Here is a 25,669-nt window from a genome sequence, read left to right as displayed (position 1 = left end):
CTAAGAAGCAGCGAGGCAAGCCTCACACGTCCCTCAGGCCCCCTGCCCGCTCTTAAGATGGCCGCCCCACCCGCTTCCAAAATGGCTGCGGAGCGCTCGCACGGCAGGGCGTCGCTATGGCAGCGGCGGGCGCGCTGCCGGCCGGGCGGGCCCGGGCAGCGTCGGGCTCTGAGGGGGGCCCGGGTGCTGGGCTGGCGGCGGGACGATGCCCCTGGCTGCCTACTGCTTCCTCCGGGCCGTGGGGAAGGGCAGCTACGGGGAGGTGAGCCTGGTGCGGCACCGGCAGGACAGCAAGCAGGTAGCGAGGGGCCCGGGCCCGCCCTGAGGGGAGCGGGGGGCTGGGCCTGGCTGGGTTTGCTCCCTTGTGCACGGAGGATTTTAGTAAAGGTACAGAGAAGATGGTTGGCTGGTTTGTTTAATGTACACATAATAATCTAAAACTTTTTTTTTTTTTTTAAATTCATAATGCCTCATTTGGGGGAGGAAGACCTTCATTTGGTAGTCAATTAAATACATGCGGGTCTGTTTAGCATAGAGTACAGAATGTTGCTGTTGGCTTGTTACTGTTAACTTTTTCTTTTTGAGACTTGTAGGTGTGACAGAAATAAAAATGATAGCAAGGATGGAAAAAGCTGACGTTGGCTTTCCCTAACAATCAGCTCTGCTGGAGGAAGGCAGGGCTTGTGCTTGCTGTATTGACTGCAGCAGAACCTGGCAAAGTTTTGGTCATGGCCCAGCTGAAGCATAACATTTTGTTGCACACGTTTTTGTTCGGTATTTGAAATAAATTTGGCTTGCCTGGCCAAAAAGGTTCGCTAGAAACTGCAAGAGGCTAAAGAAATGGGGATGGCGAGCATCCACAGACCAGTATGACAGAAGCCTCAGGCGTGAGCCTTGTGCCCAGGATCTGGCAAGAGGTGATGGGAGAAGCATTTGTGCAGATCAGAAGGGGCCTCCTTTTTGGAGGAAGGGAGGGAAGAGCCGGGCACCCAAAGGCAAATCCCTACCACCAGGGGGCTGGTGGCAGTGAGGGCAAGGCTTGCTCCCACCAGTGTAGTCACCACCGCGCCCAGTCCGCTGTCCTGAAAGGGCTGCTAACCTCACTGTCCTAAAAGTAAACAGTACCTGGAGGTGACTTTCAGCTGTACGCAGGTCCTTGGATTTCACCTCTTTGTCATGCTGATCATTAACATTGGCAACAGCCTCGCTTCCTTATCGTTGTTATTTTAACTTAAATATTTGATGCGTTGTCGTGCGTCTTATCCTGTGCCAACAGTGCTTTTATAAACGTTTTTTCTCCAGCAGGATGAGCAGGATTTTTAGTTGTCACTTTTTGCAGAATGCTGTGTATTCTCTGAAAGAAATTACACTTTGTTTAATCGTATTTGCTGTTAGATGAATGTTGTTTTTTGTTGAGGGGATAAATTGGCTCTGAGTGTTTAAAACTTAAAAAAAAATAATAATCCAATTTACAAATAATTTGGTGTCAAGTAAGGCAGAAGAGCATTTCAATAGATTTTGTGGGAAACTTGCTAGGGTAATATCTTAATTAAACCAAATATAAGCAATGCCAAATTTCAATTTAGGCTTTGTGCGTACTTTTTGCATTTTCGTCATATGTAGTCTGGAGACAGAATGCTGAAATAAAGCTAAAAGCTCGTGCTTTCCATCCCCAAAGATAAGTTTTAGTTGGCTTGTCACATAGAACACAGTGGTTGCAATATTTCTATTTTATTTGAAACTTAGATGATGCTGTACACGATTAGTTTTGTTATATTTCCCTTTGGAGCTGTGTGTCACAAGTTACAAGAATTGAGGAGCTTGTCCAGCAGACTTGTGAAATGCAAAACCATGCTCAAAATTCTGAGGTACTGTTGCTTTCTGCATAATTGGTTCCCTTGCAGTATAGGGGGCAGTCCTCGTCAACACTGATTAAATGTGCTGGACTGAACTAATAGGGCCCACCTAGGAAGTAGATAGCCTAAGCAGTTGAATTAAGCAGAACAGAAATTGAGTAAGAAAGTATTATTTTAAATGTTTTGAAATGAAAAACTCTCAGGTAAGAATGGGGTCAGGTGTATATACCATGTCATGGCTCTTCCATGAGAAGCTGATTCTCTAGAAGTGATTACCACAAAATTTACATCAGGAAGGGGACTAGGTCAGCCCTAAATATTGGTGCTGTGTATGATTCGTATGCACTATGGATTTTATTGCCTCATCTTTGGCTTCAGCGATGCTTTTGCTGAAATCTGAAATTCTTTACGAATATGTTTGTTGTAGTATATACTAGGGAGAATAAATAGCAGCTTTCATGAGACCTTTTGGCTCTTTCAGTGTGACCAAGGGGCTTCCTTCTGATTCATTTATTTTTGAATAAGTTTAAACCTGCATATACAGAAACTCATAAATGCAACAGATAGTTAGTATGGTTATCTGATGCCTAGGGCAAGTTTAACCTAAATTACGTATGCTTTCAAGTCTGGGGGAAAGTATATGTTTTTTTTTTTTCCAGAGTAATCCTAATGGTACCAGTCCTCCTGACTGCCTCTCTGCTTGCTCCATTTCCGTTTGTAATGGAAGCTTTTCTCCTGTAGTTCACTGTTTTGTAGACTTTGCTTTAGATTTGGGAATTTCCTAGAGCTTCTACATAGTAACTTTCATCTCTGATGATATTATCTTACAATTTCTATTACAGTATGTCATCAAAAAGTTAAACCTTAAAAATGCTTCCAGCCGAGAGAGGAAAGCAGCAGAGCAAGAGGCACAGTTGTTATCCCAGTTGAAGCACCCAAACATAGTTGCCTACAGAGAGTCCTGGCAGGGGGAAGATGGTCTGTTATATATTGTTATGGGCTTCTGTGAAGGAGGAGATCTGTACCACAAACTCAAGGAGCAGAAGGGCAAACTTTTGCCAGAGAGTCAGGTGGTGGAATGGTTTGTCCAGATTGCAATGGCATTGCAGGTAAGATACAAATAACTTCGTTATTTTAAGATATAAAAAAATGTCTCTTTCTGCATTTAAAAATTCCACAGTTAGGCTACACAGTTTGAATTCAAGTCTGGCTGCGTTAGCATCTAAGTATAATGGTTATTAGTACATTGAACACTTTCATAGGACATTTCCATCAAATTAACTTACCAATTTAGATAAGAATTTGCTATCACATGTTATGTGTACATCTCTTTATCACAGTAGACAGTGGTAACCTCCTTAGTGTTTGAAATTTTGGATGAAAATTACAAAATTTAGTGGGTTTTGTTCATTCTTGTGGTGGTTGTGTTTTTAAAAAAAGCTTTCAGGGAGCATGTTGTGCTCTGTGATTTCGCTGGCGTTTTTAAATGGTAAATTTAGACTGCAAATTCATTTTATTAAATCTTATCTCAGTCTGTTGAAATTTAATAAGTGGAGGTTATCAAACTGTAATAGTTATAGTAAAAAAGACAAGATAGAAGTATTAACACTGAGGGTGTTAATCTGTTAATACTACAAAGTTGCCTCCTGTGGCCAGATACATGCACGTCAACAGCAGTGCCTGTTCTTGCTTAATGTAAGTCTAATCTTTTCCTTTATTTAGACAACGTCACAATGTATTTTCTGCCAAAATTTTGTACTAAAGACTAAGCCATGTTTGTCAAGAAATGGAGGCAGCAGAAGTGTGTTAGAGTTTGAGCCTTAGCCTTACATTTTTATTTCCTTTTTTCTGGTGCATCACTAACACTGTCTTCAGCAGTCATTTTGCTTTTATAGGGATATTTGTGTCTTTCCTGTGTTTGTGTTTTCCCTCTTTGACTCTCATAACTTGATTTTAATTTTCAGTGGAGAAACAGTTGTGTTATTTAACTCCATCTATACTTTTTTCTTCCCTTCCCAGTATTTACATGAAAAGCACATTCTGCACAGAGATCTTAAAACTCAAAATGTTTTTCTGACACGAACAAATATAATCAAAGTGGGTGACCTGGGAATAGCCAGAGTGTTGGAAAACCAATACGACATGGCCAGCACTCTCATAGGCACACCGTACTACATGAGCCCCGAACTCTTTTCTAACAAGCCCTACAATTGCAAGGTACAGTAAGTTGATGCAAATACTGTTTCTAATTCATTAAGCAACTTATTTTGTAATGCCTGAGGATATAACAATCTTAAGTATTATTTTTAATTTATTACTGCTTTTGACTCTTTTTAATGTCCTCAAAGAAAAAATAGGAGAGAAATTGGCATGAACCTTTATTTATGAAACTGTGTTTGCTGCAGTGGGTGACAATTACTAGCATGTGATACGTTATCACAGCCAAGGTGTTCAGCAGTCTGCCTGGACCTATAGCAGCATGCCAATGTAAACAACACAGCTGTCTAACAGAGACTAATATCTTTTTCTAAATTTATTATATAACAGCCAAGAAGCTCTATGTTCAACAGCAGCATTAAAAAAATAAAATAAAATAGAGAAATGAGCAGCGTCACTGTGAATTTAAAATACAACAAAATAAGGTAAATGTGCTCTAAAGAGCACAAGATTAATCAAGGTTAAAAAAGTGGGACTGAAGCCAAAATTTTACAATGGAATTTGTTCTTAATTAGTTTATTGTCATATAATAAGCCTCTTTGAAGACTTTTGAAGGTGATTAAGTATGAAGATAAAACTTCTACCTGTATTACAAAGCTCCTAAACTCATTTTTTTCCCCCCTTTTTTTTTCAGTCTGATGTTTGGGCATTAGGCTGCTGCGTTTATGAAATGGCTACACTGAAACATGCCTTTAATGCTAAAGACATGAACTCTTTGGTTTATCGAATTATTGAAGGAAAGGTAAAAATGTATGAAATATTTTTATCAGTGCTTGGATTATCTAATAACTTGAGACAACTGTTTCCAATTGGAAATAAATATTTTGTGTGCTGCATAAAATATCATGTATTGTGTAAGACTGGTATTTCCTGGTGGTATATGATGTAGTACCAGACTCAGGAAGTTATTAATTTTTAGATATTGCTAGGGTTTGTTACCCTTTTGTGCAGTTACTGTACTGATGAATTTTCAAAGTTCTGAGATGACTGACTTCTTCACTTGCTTCTGGCTTAAACACTGTGCAAAGATTTACATCACTGTTCACATGATGCCATTTCCCTGTTAGGTAAGACTTACACACCAAAGCAAGAAAGACATTTAAATAATGAAGTTAAAACAGATTTAATATATATAAATCTCTAGAGTCTATTCACAGAACTCTAACTGCTGATATAAATTTAAAAAAAATTACAAAAATTTGTAGAGAACACACTTAAAATCTCTATATTCTGTTTGATGGGTAGTTAAACACTTTGGAATCTGTCATTGAATGAGTAATGGGACTACTAATGCTGAGTACCTAGCTGGATATAACTGTTGTGCATAAACAAATAATCTAGCATTAGCCCCTGATGACAAATAAGTTAAATAATAGCAGACTTCCCATTCCTTTTACAGCTACCACCCATGCCAAAGGATTACAGCCCACATTTGGTAGAAATAATACGAACCATGCTCAGTAAAAACCCTGAGGAAAGGCCTAGTGTGAAAAGCATACTAAGACACCCATATATCAAGCACCAGATTTCTTTGTTTTTGGAAGCCACGAAGGCGTAAGATATTTTCATTTGAGTGCTTTTATACAAAATATTTGTGTTACTGTCATCTTTGTTTTACAACTTTTCCTATTTTTTATAGCAGGATAACATTGGTTCTGTTGTGTGCAGATCCAAAGCCAATGAACATATGAGTTTCTTTAGAGTCTTGGAGAAATAGGAGAGAGATGGAATGGAAACTAGTTATTCTGGCAAATACAGACTAAGTGTGTGCAATGGTTTGGATTGCATAGCTTATTCAGAGAAAAAAAAAAAAGTACCAGTACTTTCAAGGAAGTTATGGGAAATACCCATTCTTCTGTATGGTTCTTTGAGGCCTTTTATCATCTGGAAGTTGTTATACCAAGTTCCTCTTGGTATTCACTGATTTAATTATTTTTCATTTTCAAGCTTGGTCAGTTATTTTACTGCATCCATATAGGAGTAGTCTTGGTGCTGTACAGGACAAATGTACACTGCTGTTAGGTTCTGAATAGTGTTTGTAAACTTCTTTTATAGAGGTGAAAGGGAGCACGTTGTACAAGGTCTGTTGAAAAAGTCTAGTATGTTGTATTCTGTGTATGTAAGCTGTTTGGTAGATTAGATTTTTTAAAAATTACTATAATCTAAAGAAATACCTTAAGGTCTTGGTGGTGGTGGTTGACTGAGCAACTTTTAATCTTGTTTGTTTGCTTGTTTTTACAGGAAAGCAACCAAAAGTCATAAGAAAACAGCAGATTCTAAACTTAAAGATCCTTGTTCTGTGGTCTCTGTAAAGAATGAAACTTGTAAGAGGAATGTGACACCTGAAAACCATTCCTTTGATCAAGCCAGGAAATACAAAGTTGTAAGATATATTCCACCCCCACCCCCCCCCCCAAAAAAAAAAAAAAAGAATCCACTTTCTTTTTTTTTGTTTGTTTTTAGAAAAAATACTGTGGAGAGGTGTGTTTTTGTTTTTTTTTTAACAATATGGAATGTCTTGGGCATTCACGAGAACATGGAACTGATTCCTAGTGGTGTGTAAAATTCACATTAATGAAGGAATAGTGTTCAGGCAAGAATGGAAGTAAATAAAAAGCTGTGGGTCAGTAAAACTAATTGCAGTATCTTATCTATAAGATATCAACTAAACAATATGCAGGTTTTCATTTGTGGGCCATTATGTGAATTATTTCTATGTAAATTTGCAGTTGAATTGATATACTTAATTTTTGTATGCAGCATGTTTATCAACAAATATTTCTACATTTCTCATGAAGGATTTGAGGTTAAATATTTTTTCAAATATTTGATGGCAAGTGGTAATCATTTTCAAATCTATATGGTTTTGACTGGCAAAAACTAATTATAGTTAAACCACAAAATTGTTTATTGTTGGAATTCTTTCCAGAGGTCAGAATGAATCTTACATTGTGATTAATCTTGTGCATGTTTTTGTTTATTTTGTTTTGTTATTTTGGAATGGGTCTGTTATTGTGGGTTTAAGCTTACAGTGCAGAAAAACTGAATGTTTGGTGGAGTAGCTCTTGGAGAATTATTGGTACTTGTTGGCTCCTTCGTTACGGAGGAGCCAAATGAATATAACTTTTCTTTCATGGTGCTGGTGAAAAGTGGGTGAGCTGCGTATGTATAAACCCATGCCTGAAACATATAATCTAAAATACAATCTATATCTCTTTAAAAATGTGGGTTGCAGCATTTTTGAAGCTCTTAATCTGTAATTGATGATAATTTCATTACAGTTCACATAAATTAGTATGTTAATAACGTTCATCAGTTGCTTGGAATATACTTTCGTATGTGCATAATGCCCAAAAGGTAATTGTTATTTTTGTTTGCTTTTCTTGTAATTCTAGAATGAAGAAGACTGCATCATCAAACATAAAGCCACCAAATTTTGTGCCTCAGAGAAACCACCTGTTGAGTTGAAAACAAAACCAAGCAGTAATGATTCGAACAGCCTGGGAGAGTCTTTAGCTACGATTAGTGAAGTGAATATTGATATCTTAACATCTGAAAAGGGGAACTATGGGAAGTGCAGCAGTGAGCATATTCCTGAGAATTATAAAGCAAAATATGTAAATGTTCCAGGGAATTCTAAAATAACATCTAGTAGTCCACCAATTAAGGCTGATGGACTACAGAAAAAAACAAAGCAAGCTTTTAAAGCAGAAAGTGTTGAGCCTAAGCCATCGTCTCTTGCTGCTATAGAAGAAGATGATGATACTTTGAGACTCCTGCAGCCTGTATCAGAAGACCAAAAGCAAACTGACCTGGTAATGCCTTCATTCATACATAGACTTTGAACTGGATTTAACTGATCGTCAGCTGTTAAAACATAGAGAGTGGCTGCTCAGAATAGTTTTCTATCCAAGTAGGATGATGATGATGCAATTGTTGGGATGGTTTAAATAGTTAAATAGCCTTGACTTCAGCTTTGCAAAGGCAACATGGTGGAGGAGTTTTAGGCTTGCATCTAGATGATGGAGATGCTGTTTTTACAAGGAACTAGAATTTTCTTTTCCAGCTGAGAAGAGAGGTGTCAAGAATAGTTTTAGGACATCTTTGTTCTGTGTTCTAAGTAGGCCTGGCTAATCTCTTGAGCTGGTCCTGATTTGGATGGGCAACTGGTGTAAACAGCCAAACAAGTGGGACTCCCAAAGGCTTTTCTTTTGCATTCATGACTGTTTTAGTACGTTCACTAAATGGTTTGGATAGTTAAATGGATAGACTTAGGCCTAAGGTGCTAAGAGAACAGAGGACGGATTAAACAGCTCTTAGAGTTGCTTCCTGATTTATTCCACGTACTCTTTCTCCCCTTTTCACTTTTTTATAGTCAGACACTTAACGAAATGTTGAAGAAGTCTGGAAAAAAAAAGTGAAGGATGAGGAGTGGGAGAGAGATTGAAGGCAGACAGGTGATGAAGAGATGGGAAGAGGCATAAAAGAAAGGAGACAGGAATGGTGATATGGAAATCTGGAAGATTTTGCCTGCTTTCTTACCTTTCTCTTGAAGGCAGGCTGTTTCCTGCTGTTGTTAATTTTATTTATTCTTTCACTGTTTATGAAAATGTTGGTGATTTGGAAAATCAGTATGTCTAAAGAAATGTCAACTTCTTTCTAGGCTTCTGTAGTGCTGTTCTTTAGATAGTAACTGACACAGAAATACTGGTTAATTGTTTTTAACCTGTGCTCTTTTCCAGTGTTAAAAGGGTCTTCTGAGACAACTGGGAAAAGACTTGATCTCATCCTACTGAATCTCTGAAGTGTCAGTTATAAAAGCAGCTCTTTCTCTCACATCTTGTACTTTGGATTTAAAAGTCTTATGTCTGTTCCTCTGGCTGTACAGCTGTCACTTCTGCATAGTCACTCGAAGCTTTTCTACTTTAGATGATGATTGTCTTTTCTTTACCTTTTGATCTATAAAATGATTTTCATACATACTTTTCTAATGAGAAATCATTATCTATTGCAGAATTTGGATTCTACTGAAAAACTACTAGCACCGTTTGTTCCTGTTGTAATTCAAGTAAGTGTCCTTCTTCGCAGGTTTTGTACCTTAAAAATACTGGTACAGCAGATATTTTTTTTCTAACTGTCTGTCAAGGGTTTATTGTGATTGCACCTGTGATATGTTAAGTTGGATGTAGTCCAAATAGTAAAATGGCCTATGCTGATTTTTTTTTTTTTTTATTTTTAAAGAAGTGCCTACATTTTGAAAAAATACTTTTCCTTATTAGGATGATGTCTGTCATGGCGCTTCAGGAGATGCTCAGGAAAAAATTACCTCTCAGTTACAGCCTCATAGTTCTGCCCATGAACCCTCTCTCTCACGGCAGCGACGGCAGAAGAAAAGAGAGCTAGCTGAAGTCTATTCAGAAAAGGTGCAGATAATAAAGATAATAAATCTGAATTCTCGCTCCTTGAAGACTATTTTTACTCTTTAAAAATGGTACTCTTAAAAAAAAAAAAGTGTCTTATGCTGTTCTTGCTTTATGTGCATCTGTGTAATTTCATTGATAATGAAATGCAGAACACTCAATATGTCCTTTATGAGCAGCCTTTGAAAACCTCAGCAAACCTCACAAGTGTGAGTTGGGCACATCAGATGGGTGCAAGGGAACAGTGAGGTGTTGCCTTTGCCTTTGCTGTGCTACAGTCTTTCCGAGCAATTTCTGCTGGGACTTCCCAGGATGTTTGTGACTACAAAATACCCAGCAGTACATTTCCTGGCTGTTCATATAAGGCCACTTGTAGCAAGCAGAAGACTACTAGTACTTTAGACCAGACACGTGTAATGGCTGCCCCAAGCTTATGAGTGCAAACTGTAAAATGGAAATCTTGGCACTTACATGTGTGCCTAAGACAGGTCTCCTGTCAGTGCTTCCACACGGAGCAGAGAAACTTCTTTGTGGAAAGGCATCATGTGAATGGCATCGTCATTGGCTGAAAAATAGTCTGGGAGGAGGGGAATGAAATTTAGGGATGGAGAGAAGGGAAGTGGATGCAAGCAGAAGCGTAGAGAGGGAGAGATGAAGTTAGGAGATGTGAAGAGAGGTATCAGTAGGATCCCAAACCTCTGTCATCCAGCCTTATCATGCAACAATGTCTTCTAGTTTGCAGAACACTAACTTTTAATTAAAAACAAACAAACAAAAAAAACAACTATAAATTCTTGCTTGCTTCTCTTTCAAGTTCAGAGCAGCTGCTCATCGGCCTTCACCTTTTCCTCCCAATGTGAATGCAAAGACAATACAGAGATGTGCAGAGGAGTATTGTGCTGAAGTCTCTGAATCTGTAAACAGCACCAAAAACAGTCAAGTTGCCGTTTCAAAGGTTAGTTCTAAATACTGTGTCACCATATTTTTGTCTCTCATTGCTTTTGAGCAGATTGTTCCTGGAGCGCATGCACAGTGAGTAAAGAAATAGATAGTAACTTCCTACCTGATGGAAGTTCTGATGACCATCTAGTCCATGTTGGATGAGAAGCTTCTGCGTTGAACAAGGGAGGTCAGAGGCTTCTTTTCTACGGTGTACATTAGTCTTATATACTAAGACTGTTTTATAACAAATAATACAGCATTAGATAATCAGAAGGTCTACTCTAATAGGTCTTCCACGTCGGTTGAAAGAAGGTTTTTTTTTGTTTTATAGCTGATAGATAACCAAAGTCATTGTGACAACTGCTAATTACTGTCAAATTAACTTATTTTAAAGGAGCGGCCCTTGTCAGCAAGAGAACGAAGGCGGCTAAAACAGTCTCGGGAAGAGATGTTTCCCTCTGGTAATTTTTTTGTTTGCATGTTAGCATAGATGGAGGCTGATAATTTCTCTGAGAAGAAATTCTAACTTGCTGTCAGTTCTTCACTAACATCACGAGAAAGATGCACTACAGGTGTTAGTTCTGTGTCAAATAAAACATTCTGTTAACATCTCTGTATTCTTCTTATTTAGTTGTGTTCGGTTGTGCCTAGTGGTGACAACTTGTACTTGAAATATATGTGAAGCGCAGAATATACACCTTTCAGATAGAAGCTTCAGTGTTTTCTGTTAGCAGACTGCCTACCTGCCTGTCTTTTCCCACGTGATAGACTTTTTCTTGCATGAGCATGAAACTAATTCAAAATACAAGCAGCTAAGTTATAAATACTGTAAAAATGTCATCCTTTCAGTGATTCCAGCAAGACGAACAGCAAATAGTGCAGTAGTTGAAGGAAAATCACAAATGGAAAATCATGTTAAAGTTGCTCAGTCCTCATCAGATCCCAGTATTTCTCAGGTAAACTGGGGTCATCTGCTTTTGAAATATGTTAATGCAGGCACAACTTGGGAAGAAAAATAGAAGAAAAATGTCAGTCGATAAGAGTGCACAGTTCTCTGCATATATTGCTTTATATGTCCTTGGGTAGAGTATTGATCTGTAATCTGCCTTTTTGTTTGGCTAGATCAGCTTAAAATTCCAGGCTTGCTGTGCATTTTCACTCCACTTGTGAGGGACAAAGACTGAGGGATCTCACAGACAGGGCTGACTGTTCTGGACTCTCTGAATTGCATTGTGTTTTATTTTTATTTTTTTGGGTAGGGAAAAAATATATTGAATACTAGTTTTTGGTTGTAGATGAATCACCTATTTTTGTTTAATCTTAAGAACGCACTACCTTTAGCCTCGTGCATCTGATTTTGTTTACGTAGTAGTGTTTGAACATTGCATTTTAATATGCAGTCACGTTAAGTGGATATGTTTATGTGCTGAGAATAAGAAATTGTTGCTAGAAAACTGAATAGTTTGTTATTATCATCGTTGTCTAATTAAAATGTCTTGTTTAACATCATGAACATGTATCGGGCAAAATCTTAAACATCTGGGGAACGTTATTAATACTCATAGGTGTAAAAGAAATTTTATTCTTAAGTTCAAAGTCTAGGCTTTATTGTTCTCAACCCAGCACTTGCATGGAAGGTGTTTTGCGTGTTTTATCTGCATATATATGCTTCTAACTGATACTGAAATGCAAAACTTGATCTGCATTCACAAATTGATATTACGTAAGTTTAGTATGCACTAGTTGTATGTGCATATGCTAGTGATGCTTTTGTGTGTGGTGCTGTGCGCTCAACACAAGACTGTAGAGACAGAAGTGGTTAAAGTCACCTTATATATATTATATATGCAAGGGATATATATGTGTATGTGTTTTGGGAATGCTGGGAACCTAACTAATAAATAATAATAGTAAAAAAGTATTTAAAATGTGTGTTAAAGACTAATAGATGGGCTAAGGATAATGAGTATATGATGTAGTTGGCTAAGAACTGACAAGCATATGTGATTGAATAGTTTTAATAGAGGCAATTGGTAAAGCATTTAAAACTGTATGACCAAGTAAGCACTCTATGACCAAATAAGCATTTCATGATGTTTGTTTGTGATGTCCTGTGTATTAGCTTGTTTTTAAAAACAAAGGTTACACCTTTTGAATATTATCATTGTCTGTAAAAGTATTCTATCGAAAGGCTTCTTTTCCATGTAAAAAAGTAGTTCATGCCATATTGATAAAGTACTTCTGAAAATTAGAATTCTTGCCTATTATTCTCTCTTCACGTAGAAAAACAGAGTAGCCCATTGCCTTTCTGATGAGGAGTTAAGCTCTTCCACAAGCTCTACAGATAAGTCTGATGGGGATTCCAAGGAAAAGTAAGTATTTTGTGTAATACTATGCAAGAGTTTTATCTGCTGTACTGGACCTTGACTTGGAGTGGGAAAAAAAAATTGCAGGCATTACTTTCACAATTTATCTTTACGTAGTGCTTGAAGAAGCACGTGATACATAAAGAAAACAAACTTCATTTGATTGTTGTCCCTCTGTGACAATAAACTTTTTGTGCTGCACATCCTGGGGTGTGTGATTGTGAAGCTGTTTTTTGGCAATTGAGGCTTCCCAGGAAACCAATCTTCCAGCATCAAAGGGCACGTTACTGTCAGGATCCTTTAAAAGCATGGTGCAAAGGTGCCAATATGTTTCCTTTCCACTGTGAATGAGGCTGAAATAGTTTATTTCAGGTTTTGTCAACGTGAGCAACTTTTTCAAGAAATCTTATTTGTTGCATTACCACAAGCGCAGCTATGTTGGCAGCAGTAGCTGAAAGGATTGTACATTTTTGCTAGGTGGTTGGATTCTGATCCATTATTAGCTGAAATGCTACTGATGCTGCTGCTGATAAAACCGCATCACAAGAAGTAATTTAACATGGAATATGTAGCAGGACCTCACTAAACTTACTGAAAATCCACTGAATGCAAGCTGGAAGCTGCATCATACAAGTACTGAATTATACCTAATTTCTCCTTTACTAGAAAAAGCAGTATGAATGAAGTGAATGACTTGGTGCAGCTAATGACTTGGACACTGAAAATGGACTCTAAGGAGAATTCTGAACACTGTGTAGCCTCGACTCCGGCCCCAGAATTTAAACTTCATAGAAAATACCGAGACACTTTGAATTTGCATGGAAAATCGCCTGATGAATCAGAGGAATTCAAATTTCAAGAGATTCCTTCAGGTCTGTTGGTCTGTTACTACTTCAAATGAATGGTTGTCAACTGCTAATTGAAAACCTGCTAGTGGGCAACAGAAGGCAATCAATACACTCTCACTACTTCCAGATATTAACAGCTTTCTAAGTAATTTTGTGTACAGAACCGCTCTAGTTGCGATTTACTTGCCAATGAAAGGAGTGTGATCGATCTGTGTAATTATTAATGAAGAGAGAAAATTGATCTGCAATACAGTTTTTCGATGTGACTTGTACTGATGTTCAGTATTTTAAAATAAGATTTTTAAGACATTCTGCAGTAAAACAGCTTTGTGAATTGTGGATAAAGCTGAATTGCACATAAAGCACAAGTCAGCATTAAACACAGCGAAGGTTTGTACAACTATAGAATTTCATTCTCATTGAATTATTATTAAAATATTTGTATGGTATTCTACTATTAGAGAATTTTTTGAATGAAAAATATTTTGCACAGGAGCCATCTGAAATGAAGTTACAGAGACCTAATAGCGTGAGTCATGTCTGCAGTGACTGTGTACTGTCCAGTGTCTTAAAAGTTAGCGTCTGAGTGGCTCTGATTCACCATGGTTGTTGATCATTATTTATCTACACAAACAGAGTATGATCAGAGGGCTGGAGCACCTCTCCTGTGCAGAAAGCTTGAGGGAACTGGGCTTCTTTAGCTTGGAGAAGAGAAGGCTCCAGGGAGACCTCATTGTGGTCTTCCAGTACTTGAAGGGAGCGTATAAACAGGAGGGGGAACGCCTGTTTATGTGTGTTGATAGTGATAGGACAAGGGGGAATGGTTTTAAACTAAGACAGATTTAGGTTAGATATTAGGAGGAAGTTTTCCACTCAGAGGGTGGTGAGGCACTGGAACAGGTTGCCCAGGAAGGTTGTGGATGCCCCATCCCTGGAGGCATTCAAGGCCAGGCTGGACGCGGCACTGGGCAGCCTGCTCTAGTGGTTGGCAACCCTGCCCAGAGCAGGGGGGTTGAAACCAGCTGATCTTTAAGGTCCTTTTCAACCCAGGCCATTCTATGATTCATTCTATGATCTGACTAGCTAGCTATACGGTTATTTCATGCAAATTGTCAACTGGAATTCTGTGGTAATACTTAGTGTTGTCCCATATTCTTCTTCTAGGCAGAGTATGAAAACTGAGTATAGTGAAAGTAATTATTACTGCAGCGATTATTTTATTTTATTTTATTTTTGGTAATTATTATTTTTTGTATATGTTTTATCAGGTCCTGAAAAGATTAGGAGATTGGTTGAAATCCTGAGATCCGATGTGGTGCAAGGATTGGGAGTGAAACTTCTTGAGAAGGTGTACAGCATTATGGAAGAGGAAGATGAAGTCAGAAGAGAGGTGAATGCCTTGCATATTATTTATCTGGGTTTATAAGAAATTAATTTTAATCACTCTTTTTCCAAAAAGTGTTTATATACTCGCTGGCAGACAAAGACCTAAGAATACTGTAATTTTCGATCTTAAACAAATTTGATTCTGAATATAGACCACCTTCAATTACACATTCTTCAGGAACCATAGGAGCTTTAGAATTGTACCATGGTCCCCGAGTTTGTGGAAGATGAAAGGGATGTGAGTCATTCTACTCTGATTCTCCATTAATTATTTCCTTTTGGATTGTAATTTTGTCTTCATATTACTTGCACAATTTCCATTATGTCCAAAGTGAGAAAGTACTTAATATGTTTCGAATAGAGGTGAGTGAACAATACCTCTACCTCATTTGATTCAAAACTTACTGCATGGGTAAATACAACCATACAGCCACGTGATTTATATGTAAAATTGTTAGGTGGGATTTAGAACATCTTTTGCCTTCAGACAACAGACTCTTTTTCCCGTTTTCTTGCCTTGCTTCTATGTAGTAAAACTTCACCTGCTGCTTTCAGCTGAATGCTTTGATTAATATTTAGTTAGTTCTGCTAATATTTTGGTTGTTCCTGCTTTTTTTGATGTCAGTGACTTTAGTGTTGTTTTTTTCTTGTGTTCTAAATAGCTGCAGTTGCGGGAGCATATGGGAGCCAAGTACGCAAGTTACAGTGCGAAGGCACGCCATCTGAAATTTCTTGAAGAAAATGTGAAGTTCTGACTGGAACCTTTTCCTTAGTAGTAAAGAGGACAGAGTTCTCTATCTTGTTGGATAGATTGGACCAGCTTAAAAAGCATGTTTATCCATTGACCTCCTCTGCTGGATGGATTTTCAAAAAACGTTATAGTTTGTAGTAGTATTTTTCATGTTAAAGTGAAAACCAGGCTCTCACTTTTGTAGAAGAGAGACTGTTTAATTTTTATTCCCTTAATGAAACTTTAATTTTTTAATAGATGCAAAGAGAGATGGATACCAAGCTTTGTATAAAAAGGAGTGTCAAAAAACATGATGGTTTAGTTTGAATTTATCATAACAAAAGGTTTTTGTATGGTGATATGCTAAATATGGTAACAGAATCTATGCCAGGGCTATGGCGTAGACTGATAGACTGCAAGCTATTACATCAAACAGTTGTGGAGAGTTAGCAGGGAGAAACAACTATTAATTTCCATGGCACCAAAAAGCCCTGGGGATTCTTTAAGTAACTTGCTAAGTGCTGAAGGGATGGTTGTATTGCTTTTAAGCACAGTGAGCACTGCCTTTGGTTTTGAGTTGTATTGCTAAGGCAGTCCCAAAGTTGGTGGAGAGCATTTGGTAACTGGATAAAGTATGTCTGAAAGGAACACAGCCATGGTTACCATGGTCCCTGCTGGAGGAATCCCTTTGCCTTACAAGTGCTAATTCCTTTCAGGAATGAAAGTGCCCAAGACCAGGGCCACTCAGAGAGAGAGGTATCTTAGCTTTTCTCTTTCCATGCACCTGGAACGTGTTGCTACACAATACCTAAGCATTTTCAAGTGAGATCACTGTTGAAAAAACTCATGTCCTTTTTAAAGGATAAAAATGATAAAGGGAACTGAATTTGTAAAACAAAGCTTTAGTCTCCCTTGTGAGTGGTGCAAGTTACAATATTTAAGCTAGAGAAAGGGAGAGAGGCAGGTCATGGAATTAAAGTGATAGTGGTCAAAAGGTGCAATAGCTATGGATCCTGCTGCCTAATACTTAACTAGATGATGAAGTTAGAGGTTTCAAGAGTGGTTGTATTATGTAAAGCTGTTACTTTCTCTTCCCATATAAATTTACTTTACACAAAAAATGTCACTCTGCCCTATCCTATCCTGCAACAGTTTCCAGTTCTTAAGATTTTTCAAAACTGTGTGGTGGGTACTGGTTTACAGGACTTGTTTCAACCTGGCACTACTGACAGCTTCTTTTACGCATGGTTAGAAATACTTTTATAGAAGTGTAGCTGTATATTGTCTTCCAGCTTATGGCAATAGCTTAATTATACTTTGATTCTAGGGCAGTCTTCCTTTTCGGTAAAATACTTGAGTGAGCTGAGAACTCACAGAGCCTCAAGTTTATCACCCCACACCCGCCTTCATACTCTAAACTGATCTTATGCACTCATGACAATGTACAAAATAGTACAGAGAAAAAAAAAAAAACACTGAGCCAAGCAGCATCTCCTAGGGAAAATGTATTAAAATTTAAGAAAGCTAACTGCTGCAATGTAACATCATGAAGAACCGTATTCTTTAGCTTTTAGCGTCTCTTTGGCTTTCTGTCTGCTGGCTTCTTATCGTCTGTTCCCGACTCTTGGACAGGTAACCACTTCAGAGGATTGCGGCGGTACATAGGCCACGGCGGGAGCGTTAGCTTAGAGAAAAGGAATGAAATGAAAATGTGTAAATCAAGATGCTAGAGAAGTGTTTTGTACAGCTGCTACCCAGAAAACTGTGTTGTCCTTTCTGTTAAAAATGCTATCAGCTTGTCCTAGTTTTGGCTAGGATAGAGTTAGTTTTCCTCCTAGTAACTGGTATGGGGCTGTGTTTGGGATTTAGGATGAGAATAATGTTGATATCACACTGATGTTTTAATTGTTGCAGAACAGTGCTTGCACTAAGCCAGGGACTTTTCAGCTTCTCGCTCTGTCCTGCTAGCAGGCAGGCTGGGGGTGCAGTGGGAGCTGGGAGGGGACAGACCCAGGACAGCTGACCCCAACTGGCCAAAGGGGTATTCCATACCATCTGGTGTCACGCTGAGCAATTATATGGGGGTGGCTGGCCGGGGTGGGGGGGGCGGCTGCTTGGGGATAGGCTGGGCATCGGTCAGCGGGTGGTGAGCAATTGCATCGTGCATCACTTGTTTTGTACACGTTATTAGTAGTAGTACTATTATTATTTTCTTTTCTTTTCTGTCCTAATAAACTGTCTCTATCTGAACCCACAGGCTTTCATCTCTTTCTGATTCTCTCCCCCATCCCAGAGAGGGAGAGGGGAGGGTGAGTGAACAGCCGTGTGGTGCTTAGCAGCCAGCCAGGTTAAACCACAACACAGCTTGACTTAGAAGTAACGTTTCACTGAACTGGTGTACTGGTATAGAGTTAACATTTTTTTCCCATTTTCCTCTTTCCCTTTTTTCCTTTTAGTTAAATATTTAATTAATAATAATTTTTCCTTAATTATTTTTTCCTTTAATTAAGTTATCCTTATCTCAACCCATGAGTTGTTTCTTTCCTTTTCTTCTTCCCCTCCTCTTCTGAGGAAGTGGAATGAGAGAGCGGTTGTGGTAGAGTTCAGCTGCCTAGCAAGGTAAAACCACCCCAACTGGGAAAGCAATTCAGTGTTAGGTAGCAGTGTAAAATGTCAGCACTCCCTAAAATCTTACTAGCATCTGACATAAGACAAGTATTGGGTTGTAAAGCAAGCTTAAGCACAGGACTTCACCTTCTACAGCATATATTTTCAAGTTTAGAAACCAAACTTACCAGACACGATAAAGCAACTCCAGCCATAAATATGTAGACGGTCCATCCAAACTGTTCAGTGATGTAGCCATAGATGAAACCAATTACCTTAAAAAAAAATCAAACTTCAAATAAACAAAAACATCTTGGATGCCATGATTAAGGGGGGGTAAGGTAGGAAGGAGAGGTAAGTAGAGAGGATGGGTTTTTCAAAAGCACACTTCATGTATCTTTCTAACCTTGGTTGCAAAATTGTAGGCCAACAATGAAAGTAAAAAAAGAAGAAAAGTCTTAATCCAAACAATCAGTAAAAAATTGCTTCTAAGATCAGAAAACAGAAGTTCTTTGTTATCACCCACAGTTCTAGTATACTTACTGCAGAGACAAGAATGATTCCTTGAAAAATCTGTTCCGCTAATTTTTGGCCCTTGTAGTCCTGTGAAAAGAGACGTTTTTTGGTCAGTTACCCTAAAAACAAGCCTGCCTGCAACTGCTAGGACTCCTTCAGTTTACATCCTGGACTTGGCCTGAGCACAGGTTCTTGGCTCTTTTGTTCAGCTTTCAAACCAGAGTGGAATTATTTTCTTACTCTACCTCGATTTCAAGTGTAAAGGGATTAAGCTCTTTATTCGCAGCTTAGCATCTCCCCTGCAGCGTTGACCGCATCATCTAGAAATAAAAGCAAGCCCTACGCGTTCAGGGCAGGAAAGGCAAGTTCAAGATACATCTATGTATCGTAGTATCATTGTAAGACCCCCCAGGGAAGCTGCCTGGGCCCTGTTTCATCAGTTGGAGAGTTTCAGCACGCGGCGAACCCGCACAGCGCTGATTCCCTCCCCGCTCTCCCCACCTCCAGCCCCTCGCAGCACAGCCGCTCCCGCACTAGCCATCCTGCCCTCCGCAGCACCCGAGCGCCCGCTCAGCGCTTCGGGAACCCGCCGCGCCCGGCCCTACCATCTCCGTGGGGATGGCCCGGCAGAAGCCCAGCATGGTGGCGGGGGGCGGCTGCGGCTCGCCGCGCTCCTCGGCCCGCCGCCGCTCCTCCTGCGGGTCCTCGCTGCGGCGCGGGGCCCGGCTGCCGGCGGAAGGCGGCTGCTGAGCTGGCCGGAAACCGGCGCCTCCCGCCCCGCCCCGCCGGCCGCCAGCCCGGGGGGGGAGCCCGCACGGCTCGGCCGGGGGGGCCGCGGCGTCACTGCCGCTGCCCTGGGGCCGGGGCCGCGTCAGCGCGGGCGGCGAGGGGAAAATGTCGCTGAGGAAAGGTAGGAGGGTGGGGGGGGGGGTCGGCGCTGCCCGCCGCGTGTCCGAGCCCCCCGCTGCTCCCCGTGGTGAACTTCTTTCTTTTTAAACTTCCAGCGAACGTCGCCATCCTCGTGGCGGCCGCCGTGGTGTTCCTGCTCGTCCTGCACCGCAACTTCCTGGGCCTCAGCGACTTCCTCAGGCGGGAGCTGACGGGTCTGTAGGGTTTCGTTGTGCTTCGTTATTTAGGCGGTAACGGCGTGCTCTGCCTCACAGACCGCGGCCGGGCTGAAGTAGCGCCCGCGATGGCTGCCAGTCGCTCACCTCAGAAGGTGTCGCTGGGACAGTGGTGCTCAGTCGCTGGGAAATGGTGCTCGTCTTCATTTATGCTGCTTAGGTTTACTTAGCAAAGCCTTTCGGTTTTCAGGAGTCCACGTTTAAGAACCGGACGTGGTCCCACAGAGCTTCTCCATGTCCCCATTAACTGCCAAGTCCCTGTTTGCCACCCATTTGTCACGTTCCCCAAATTATCTGAAAATATCTAATATGTAATAATCTAATCATCTGAAAGGTACCAGTGTTGTTAGATGAGTGCAGTAACCGGGAATTAGCTACCTTTTAAATGGGATATGTATGTTGTATGGTCATACATTCAGCTGCTGATCTCCCATTCTCATGTCTGCACAGTATGGATATAAATTCTTGCTCTTTCAGCTTAAATAACACAGTGATCTTTGATGCCTGGAATATGTGGTCTGTGTGTAATGCCTTGATAATCCCCCAGGGAAAAAAAAAAAACTCGCAACAGTGTTGTTAATGAAGAAACAAATTCTAAATTGGTTTCTACCAAAGAGGAAAATAAAGTAGAGGGAAAACAGGGAAGGGAGATGTGACTGGAAGGTGGTTAGGGTAACGGGAGGGAGAAATTAGTGTGATTATAGATGTGGCAAACAGGACCAAAGGTAAGCACGGGCTACTGTAGCTTAAGGCCCGCTCTAGTACCTTGTTGTGCAGCGCGTGAGTATTTAGAGCAGTTTATACGCATGTAGTTTATCTGCAAGTGTGATGTTTTCAAATACATTAACAACGTCTTGAATTCTCCTGAGCGGGGGCTGTCATTTAAGCATTTAATACTGGGGTGTTGTAGTCCACGTTCCTCGACCCAGACATCCAAGCGCTTGTATAACAGAAATAATTGCAGGCATTGGGAATTTTAGCATGGTAATAATTTCTGTGTTTGTTTTATATAAAACATGTAGGTGATGCCATTTTTATTCCACAGATTCAAATCCATTAGGACTTCAGCCTATAGACTTCATACCTGCAGTCCCCCAGAGACTAACAGATGAAAGGAACGATAAGGAGATTTCTGTGGTCATTGCAGCATCAGATGAGAGGCTTGGGGGTGCGATTGCAGCCATGAACAGTATTTACCATAACACCAAATCCAATGTGGTTTTCTATATTGTTACATTGAACGATACTGTGGACCACTTGAGGTAATGATTTTTTGGTTAGCTTCCCATGACACTGTAAAAGTTAAGTATTTTTGAGAATAGGAAGAGCTGAATTTGCTTGATGCTGCACTCCTCTAAATTGTTTGCAGTCTTATCTGCTGCTGCTTATTGCATCCTTTTGACAAGGCTGCTGACAAGGCTGCAGTCATTCCTCCTGGTAATGTTTCGAGGATGGAAAAAGAGACTACTTTTCCCATGGGATGATATCCATCCAGCGGGGTTGGAGTTTGTTGGTGGAGGGGTTGTAAAAGTTACTTCCTTCATTTTGCCTGAGCAATGTAAATACTGGCAGTGAAGTTTCCCCCTTTTTTTTTTTAGATTGGGCTTTGATCCTTTCATTTTTCTCAGCTCTGTTCACACTGATAGTTTTTGTGAAGGATTTGTGACAACAGGACTGTATATTTCTAGTAAAATAAACAGCAATCTCTTACCTTTCATGTGTCACAGCTGTTTAGTATGCTGATAGTGGACATGCCCCTACAGGCACACAGGACACCACCACTGAAATCAGATGCAAATAATATTCTATGCCTATGTTTGCTGGGTAGGGAAATTACTGTCCAGATCAAGATCTTTTGATTGGATCTCTTGTTTTTCATTTGATTTTTGTCTCATTTAACAAAATCAATGCTTCTTTTGTGTGTGCAGGCTGTGGCTAAGTAACACTGCTCTGAAAAATTTGAGATACCGAATTTTGGATTTTGACCCTCGTGTCTTAGAAGGGAAAGTACAAGTGGATCCTCAAAAGGCAGACCCCCTAAAACCAGTAAGGATGGTGTTGATTACTCTTTACAATTATTAGATACTAACAGTACATTTTGATATTAGCCTCCCATGGCTTTTGTACTCAACTAGTGTTCAAACCCAAAATTGTTGGCATACAATGAGTCTTTTATAATTAAGTTCCTAAATTTCAATAAGGCTAGGTTTTTCAGGTAGTACAAGATGGTTCTGAATATCTACATATACGTGCCTAGTATCTTTCTGTGCTGATAACTCCAGTGAAACACAGCAGGTTGTGTGTCAAGCATGCCAAAACCTCTCAGGTACGACAGATACGTGTGGAGAGAGAAGAAATTCTATCAGAGACCAGTCTTAAAGTTAGTTTATTGATGCACAAATTCATGGGAAACTAGGAATTGATAGAACTTGCTTATTTTAAATAACTGAAAAGATACTGCTGGCTGTCTTGCTTCCTGGGTGGAAGTTGGACATTACTGCTATAGATAAGTGCCAGGAGTACCAATTTCAAAATTTCTCACTTTTTTGAACAATTTTCCAATCTATTTATTTATTTTGCTTTCACAGTTAACCTTTGCAAGATTCTACTTGCCCAGTTTGGTACCTCATGCAGAGAAGGCCATCTATGTGGATGACGATGTAGTAGTGCAAGGTACAGGACCTTTTCTTCATGTTTTGCCATTGGTAAATGTTGGGTTCAGTGTGCCATCTCTGCAGTAGCCAAACACTTCTACTTCAAGAAAAGATATAAAAACTTCTTAAATATGAATTAATTGGATTAAACTGTGTGTGTTCATCTGCTGCAGTGATGGGCTGAACAAAAAGTCACTCAGAGCTTGAACAGGACTGCTTTTAATTTTTCTGTGCTTATTTTCATTTTTCAGATGATATCCTTGAACTTTACAACACTCCATTGAAACCTGGACATGCAGCTGCGTTTTCAGATGATTGTGACTCAACCACTAACAAAGTTGCTGTCCGTGGAGCAGGGAATCAGGTTGGTTTCATTCTGACTCAGTTGTAACAATGTTGTAGATCCCAGGCTTTGGAACCAAGTGCTTGGTTTTAATATTCTTGAAGGTTGATTTCAAAATGCAGTGAACCTAGAGGTGTGACTATACCTGCCGAAATCAGTTGATTCTGATGTTTGTGTTACAAGTGATGCCTGGTACAGTAATTTAGGCACAGTAAAAAACACTTTGAGTTTTGGCTGTGCTTTACAATGGTAAACAGTAGAAGGTCTTAGAACACCAGAGGAAGATTTTTTTATTTGTGAATGTATGAAAAGTACTTGTTCTGGACCTGCTATTGTTTCAGGTTGTAGACATTAATACCATGCAACTTTCCTTAAAGTGTGTAGTTTAATCATATTTTTAAAATGTTTGACTTACTTTCTCTTGTGTTGAAGGAAGGGGAATTTGTTTTAAAAACTTAAGGTTATGCTTGTCTGCTGGGAGTTGTGCAAAGTTTTTCTTTACAAAGGAATTTGACTATATTTTTAAGCTAATTTCTACACTCTTTCTTTTTCAGTATAATTACATTGGGTTTCTAGATTACAAAAAAGAAACCATCCGAAAGCTTGCCATGAAAGCCAACACTTGCTCTTTCAATCCAGGAGTTTTTGTTGCCAATCTGACAGAATGGAAGTTACAGAACATCACTAAACAATTGGAGAAGTGGATGACGCTTAACGTAGCGTGAGTACCCCCCCGAGATGGGGGTGGCCATAGGTTGGGGATTGGGCTAAGTGATGGCATTTAACTGTTAAATGGAGGGCTGCATATCTAGCTGTGGATTCCTGTCATGCAGCTGCAAGTGAAAGTCAACTGATTTAGGGCCACACAAGCAACCTTCCCCAACTCCTTTCTATTTTCTCTTCCAGAGAGGAACTTTACAGCAGAACTCTGGCTGGCAGCATCACGACACCTCCACTGCTAATTGTATTTTATAAGCAACATTCCAGTATTGATCCCATGTGGAATGTCCGACATCTTGGTATGTATGAAGTATTTGCATCGCTTTGCTCCCCCTGTGTGTTTTTCCAGGTCTGTAGCTGACTCTGATACAGCAAACGGATCTTTTCTTACCCTGCTTTATAACTTATGCTTTATGAAATGCTGCTTTCCAATACCATCTTGCATTTTGTGGGCCCGATCCTCCACATTCCTCTTTGAACTGCTAGCAGGATTGTTCTTGATTTTGAGCTCTCAAATTCTTGTTTCCTTTTTATTGTTTCTGCATACGTATTGTATCTGAAGTGATCCTAGGTGTCTCCTCCAAGATGAAGAGGAGCAGACGTTCATATCAGTTCTGCTATTGGTAAAATCCCAAAGCTGGGAGAGCTCTCTTCGGTTTCATTTCAAATGAGTGATATATAGGCTGCTGAATATAATGGATATTAAAAGGGTTTTAAAGAACTTGGAATTTAAAGCAGTACATTAAAATATATACAGAGACAGATCAAAGTAGCCTTCCATTGCATCCGATCGTATTTTAGTTTGCCATGACTTCTGCCTCCCATATCACCTCCTTTTTCCATAAATGCCAAGATTTCCTATTAAAATCCTTTGTTTTGAAGTTAAAATATCACATGCTGTTTTTTTCTGCTGCCTTTATTATGGCACTAATGCTTCTTTTTCAATAAAAGGGTCTAGCGCTGGAAAAAGGTATTCTCCTCAGTTTGTGAAAGCTGCCAAGCTGCTCCATTGGAATGGACATTTCAAACCATGGGGAAGAACAGCTTCATATGCTGAAGTGTGGGAGAAGTGGTATGTCCCTGATCCTACAGGCAAGTTCAGCCTGATCCGGAGACATTCGGAAGCCTATGAAGCAAAGTAAAGAAAACTTTAATAACTGATGGCATTTTCTCAGGAAACTTCTGGAGCCAAGCAGATTTTATTTTTTTTTTTTAAAGTCAACTTTGTATTATAGAGCAGTCCTTGCCTTCTGGAGCACAGGGAGATGCACTTACTCATGTGCTGTTCCAAAGGAGACTCACTTGTGTGACTGAAGACGCTACTCCAGCAGAAGGCAAAATTAGCACTTCTGTTAGGTCATTTGTGTGTTGTACATTCTTCTGCTCTTTACTACAAGTCTTCTGGGGGGATCATTGTGTCAGCTATGTAAACAAACAGTTCCAGAAACAAGACAGAACTTCATCTGGAGCTTGCACCATTCAAGTATTGCACAGGAACATACTGTAATTAAGAGCAGCTTGGTACTTGTCCTGTCTTGTTGTTGTTATCCTGTGAAATAGTTTCATCAGCAGTCCTTTCTTGCATGAAAACTGCTCCCAGCCATTTCTGCGTAAGCCTGTCTTGCACAATTCTGGAAAATTGAATCTTGATTTTTGAAAGATGAATAATTTCAAGTATTATTTCACTATGCAAAGTGGTTTTAACTGCCAGTAAACACTAAGATATTCTCTGTAAAGTGGTGGAGAAAATGTTCAAAAATAAAAGCTACTGTTAACGTGAGTCAAACCTCAGGTAAATGACAATATGATTCTTGTCGTGGTCTGATATATGAAATGTTTCTGTTTTGCTTAAGTACAGTATTAACTGAATGAAGTCAAAACCAATTGATCTCACCTTTGAGAAAGCACTCATTGTAAAAGTGTGCAAAGTCTTTATTTCT

General features: G+C 39.7%; 3 protein-coding genes across 6 annotated transcripts; 2 read left to right on the top strand and 1 right to left on the bottom strand.

Annotated features, from left to right (window-relative positions):
• The first annotated feature begins 133 nt into the window (after positions 1 to 133).
• NEK4 (NIMA related kinase 4) lies at positions 134 to 16,873 on the top strand. 4 transcript variants are annotated; one of them, XM_040569267.1, is made up of 16 exons: positions 134 to 262; positions 2,699 to 2,965; positions 3,876 to 4,073; positions 4,708 to 4,815; positions 5,473 to 5,627; positions 6,315 to 6,456; positions 7,469 to 7,888; positions 9,088 to 9,141; positions 9,353 to 9,496; positions 10,308 to 10,448; positions 10,830 to 10,896; positions 11,285 to 11,391; positions 12,719 to 12,807; positions 13,468 to 13,673; positions 14,906 to 15,039; positions 15,698 to 16,873. In XM_040569267.1, exons 1-16 carry the CDS (start codon positions 206 to 208, stop codon positions 15,788 to 15,790), a joined length of 2,382 nt encoding a protein of 793 aa, XP_040425201.1. In that variant the 5' UTR covers positions 134 to 205; the 3' UTR covers positions 15,791 to 16,873. The 4 variants fall into 4 exon arrangements, with proteins under 4 accessions (XP_040425201.1, XP_040425200.1, XP_040425202.1 ...); XM_040569266.1 differs by having other exon boundaries at positions 134 to 298; XM_040569269.1 differs by having other exon boundaries at positions 174 to 387.
• Positions 16,874 to 17,257: 384 nt separating this feature from the next.
• On the bottom strand, positions 17,258 to 19,657 carry SPCS1 (signal peptidase complex subunit 1). Its single transcript, XM_040569272.1, has 4 exons — positions 19,494 to 19,657; positions 18,916 to 18,975; positions 18,561 to 18,647; positions 17,258 to 17,449 (listed from the first exon to the last, which is right to left on the bottom strand). Exons 1-4 carry the CDS (start codon positions 19,527 to 19,529, stop codon positions 17,336 to 17,338), a joined length of 297 nt encoding a protein of 98 aa, XP_040425206.1. The 5' UTR covers positions 19,530 to 19,657; the 3' UTR covers positions 17,258 to 17,335.
• A 6-nt stretch (positions 19,658 to 19,663) lies between these two features.
• On the top strand, positions 19,664 to 25,509 carry GLT8D1 (glycosyltransferase 8 domain containing 1). The gene is made up of 9 exons (XM_040569271.1): positions 19,664 to 19,798; positions 19,893 to 19,991; positions 21,058 to 21,274; positions 21,941 to 22,058; positions 22,601 to 22,685; positions 22,918 to 23,030; positions 23,564 to 23,730; positions 23,916 to 24,028; positions 24,681 to 25,509. The coding sequence occupies exons 1-9, from the start codon at positions 19,783 to 19,785 to the stop codon at positions 24,869 to 24,871; spliced, it is 1,119 nt and encodes a 372-aa protein (XP_040425205.1). The 5' UTR covers positions 19,664 to 19,782; the 3' UTR covers positions 24,872 to 25,509.
• The last annotated feature ends 160 nt before the right edge of the window (positions 25,510 to 25,669 follow it).

Source organism: Cygnus olor, chromosome 10, assembly GCF_009769625.2.
Source record: "Cygnus olor isolate bCygOlo1 chromosome 10, bCygOlo1.pri.v2, whole genome shotgun sequence".
In the NCBI taxonomy this organism is placed as follows: Eukaryota; Metazoa; Chordata; class Aves; order Anseriformes; family Anatidae; genus Cygnus; species Cygnus olor.
This window is presented reverse-complemented; position numbering and strand designations above follow the sequence as displayed.

Excerpts from the sequence above, each read along its gene's own strand:
- SPCS1 (XM_040569272.1), bottom strand. The coding sequence starts at position 19,529 with ATGCTGGGCTTCTGCCGGGCCATCCCCACGGAGATG. Across the intron at positions 18,976-19,493 it reads GGGCCATCCCCACGGAGATG|GACTACAAGGGCCAAAAATT; the intron begins GTAGGGCCGGGC and ends CTCTTTTCACAG. Across the intron at positions 17,450-18,560 it reads GAGTTGCTTTATCGTGTCTG|CTAACGCTCCCGCCGTGGCC; the intron begins GTAAGTTTGGTT and ends CTTTTCTCTAAG.
- GLT8D1 (XM_040569271.1), top strand. Across the intron at positions 19,992-21,057 it reads CCTCAGGCGGGAGCTGACGG|ATTCAAATCCATTAGGACTT; the intron begins GTCTGTAGGGTT and ends TTTATTCCACAG. Across the intron at positions 23,031-23,563 it reads TCCGTGGAGCAGGGAATCAG|TATAATTACATTGGGTTTCT; the intron begins GTTGGTTTCATT and ends TTTCTTTTTCAG.
- NEK4 (XM_040569266.1), top strand. The coding sequence starts at position 206 with ATGCCCCTGGCTGCCTACTGCTTCCTCCGGGCCGTGGGGAAGGGCAGC. Across the intron at positions 10,449-10,829 it reads GTCAAGTTGCCGTTTCAAAG|GAGCGGCCCTTGTCAGCAAG; the intron begins GTTAGTTCTAAA and ends CTTATTTTAAAG. Across the intron at positions 13,674-14,905 it reads ATTTCAAGAGATTCCTTCAG|ATGTTTTATCAGGTCCTGAA; the intron begins GTCTGTTGGTCT and ends TATTTTTTGTAT.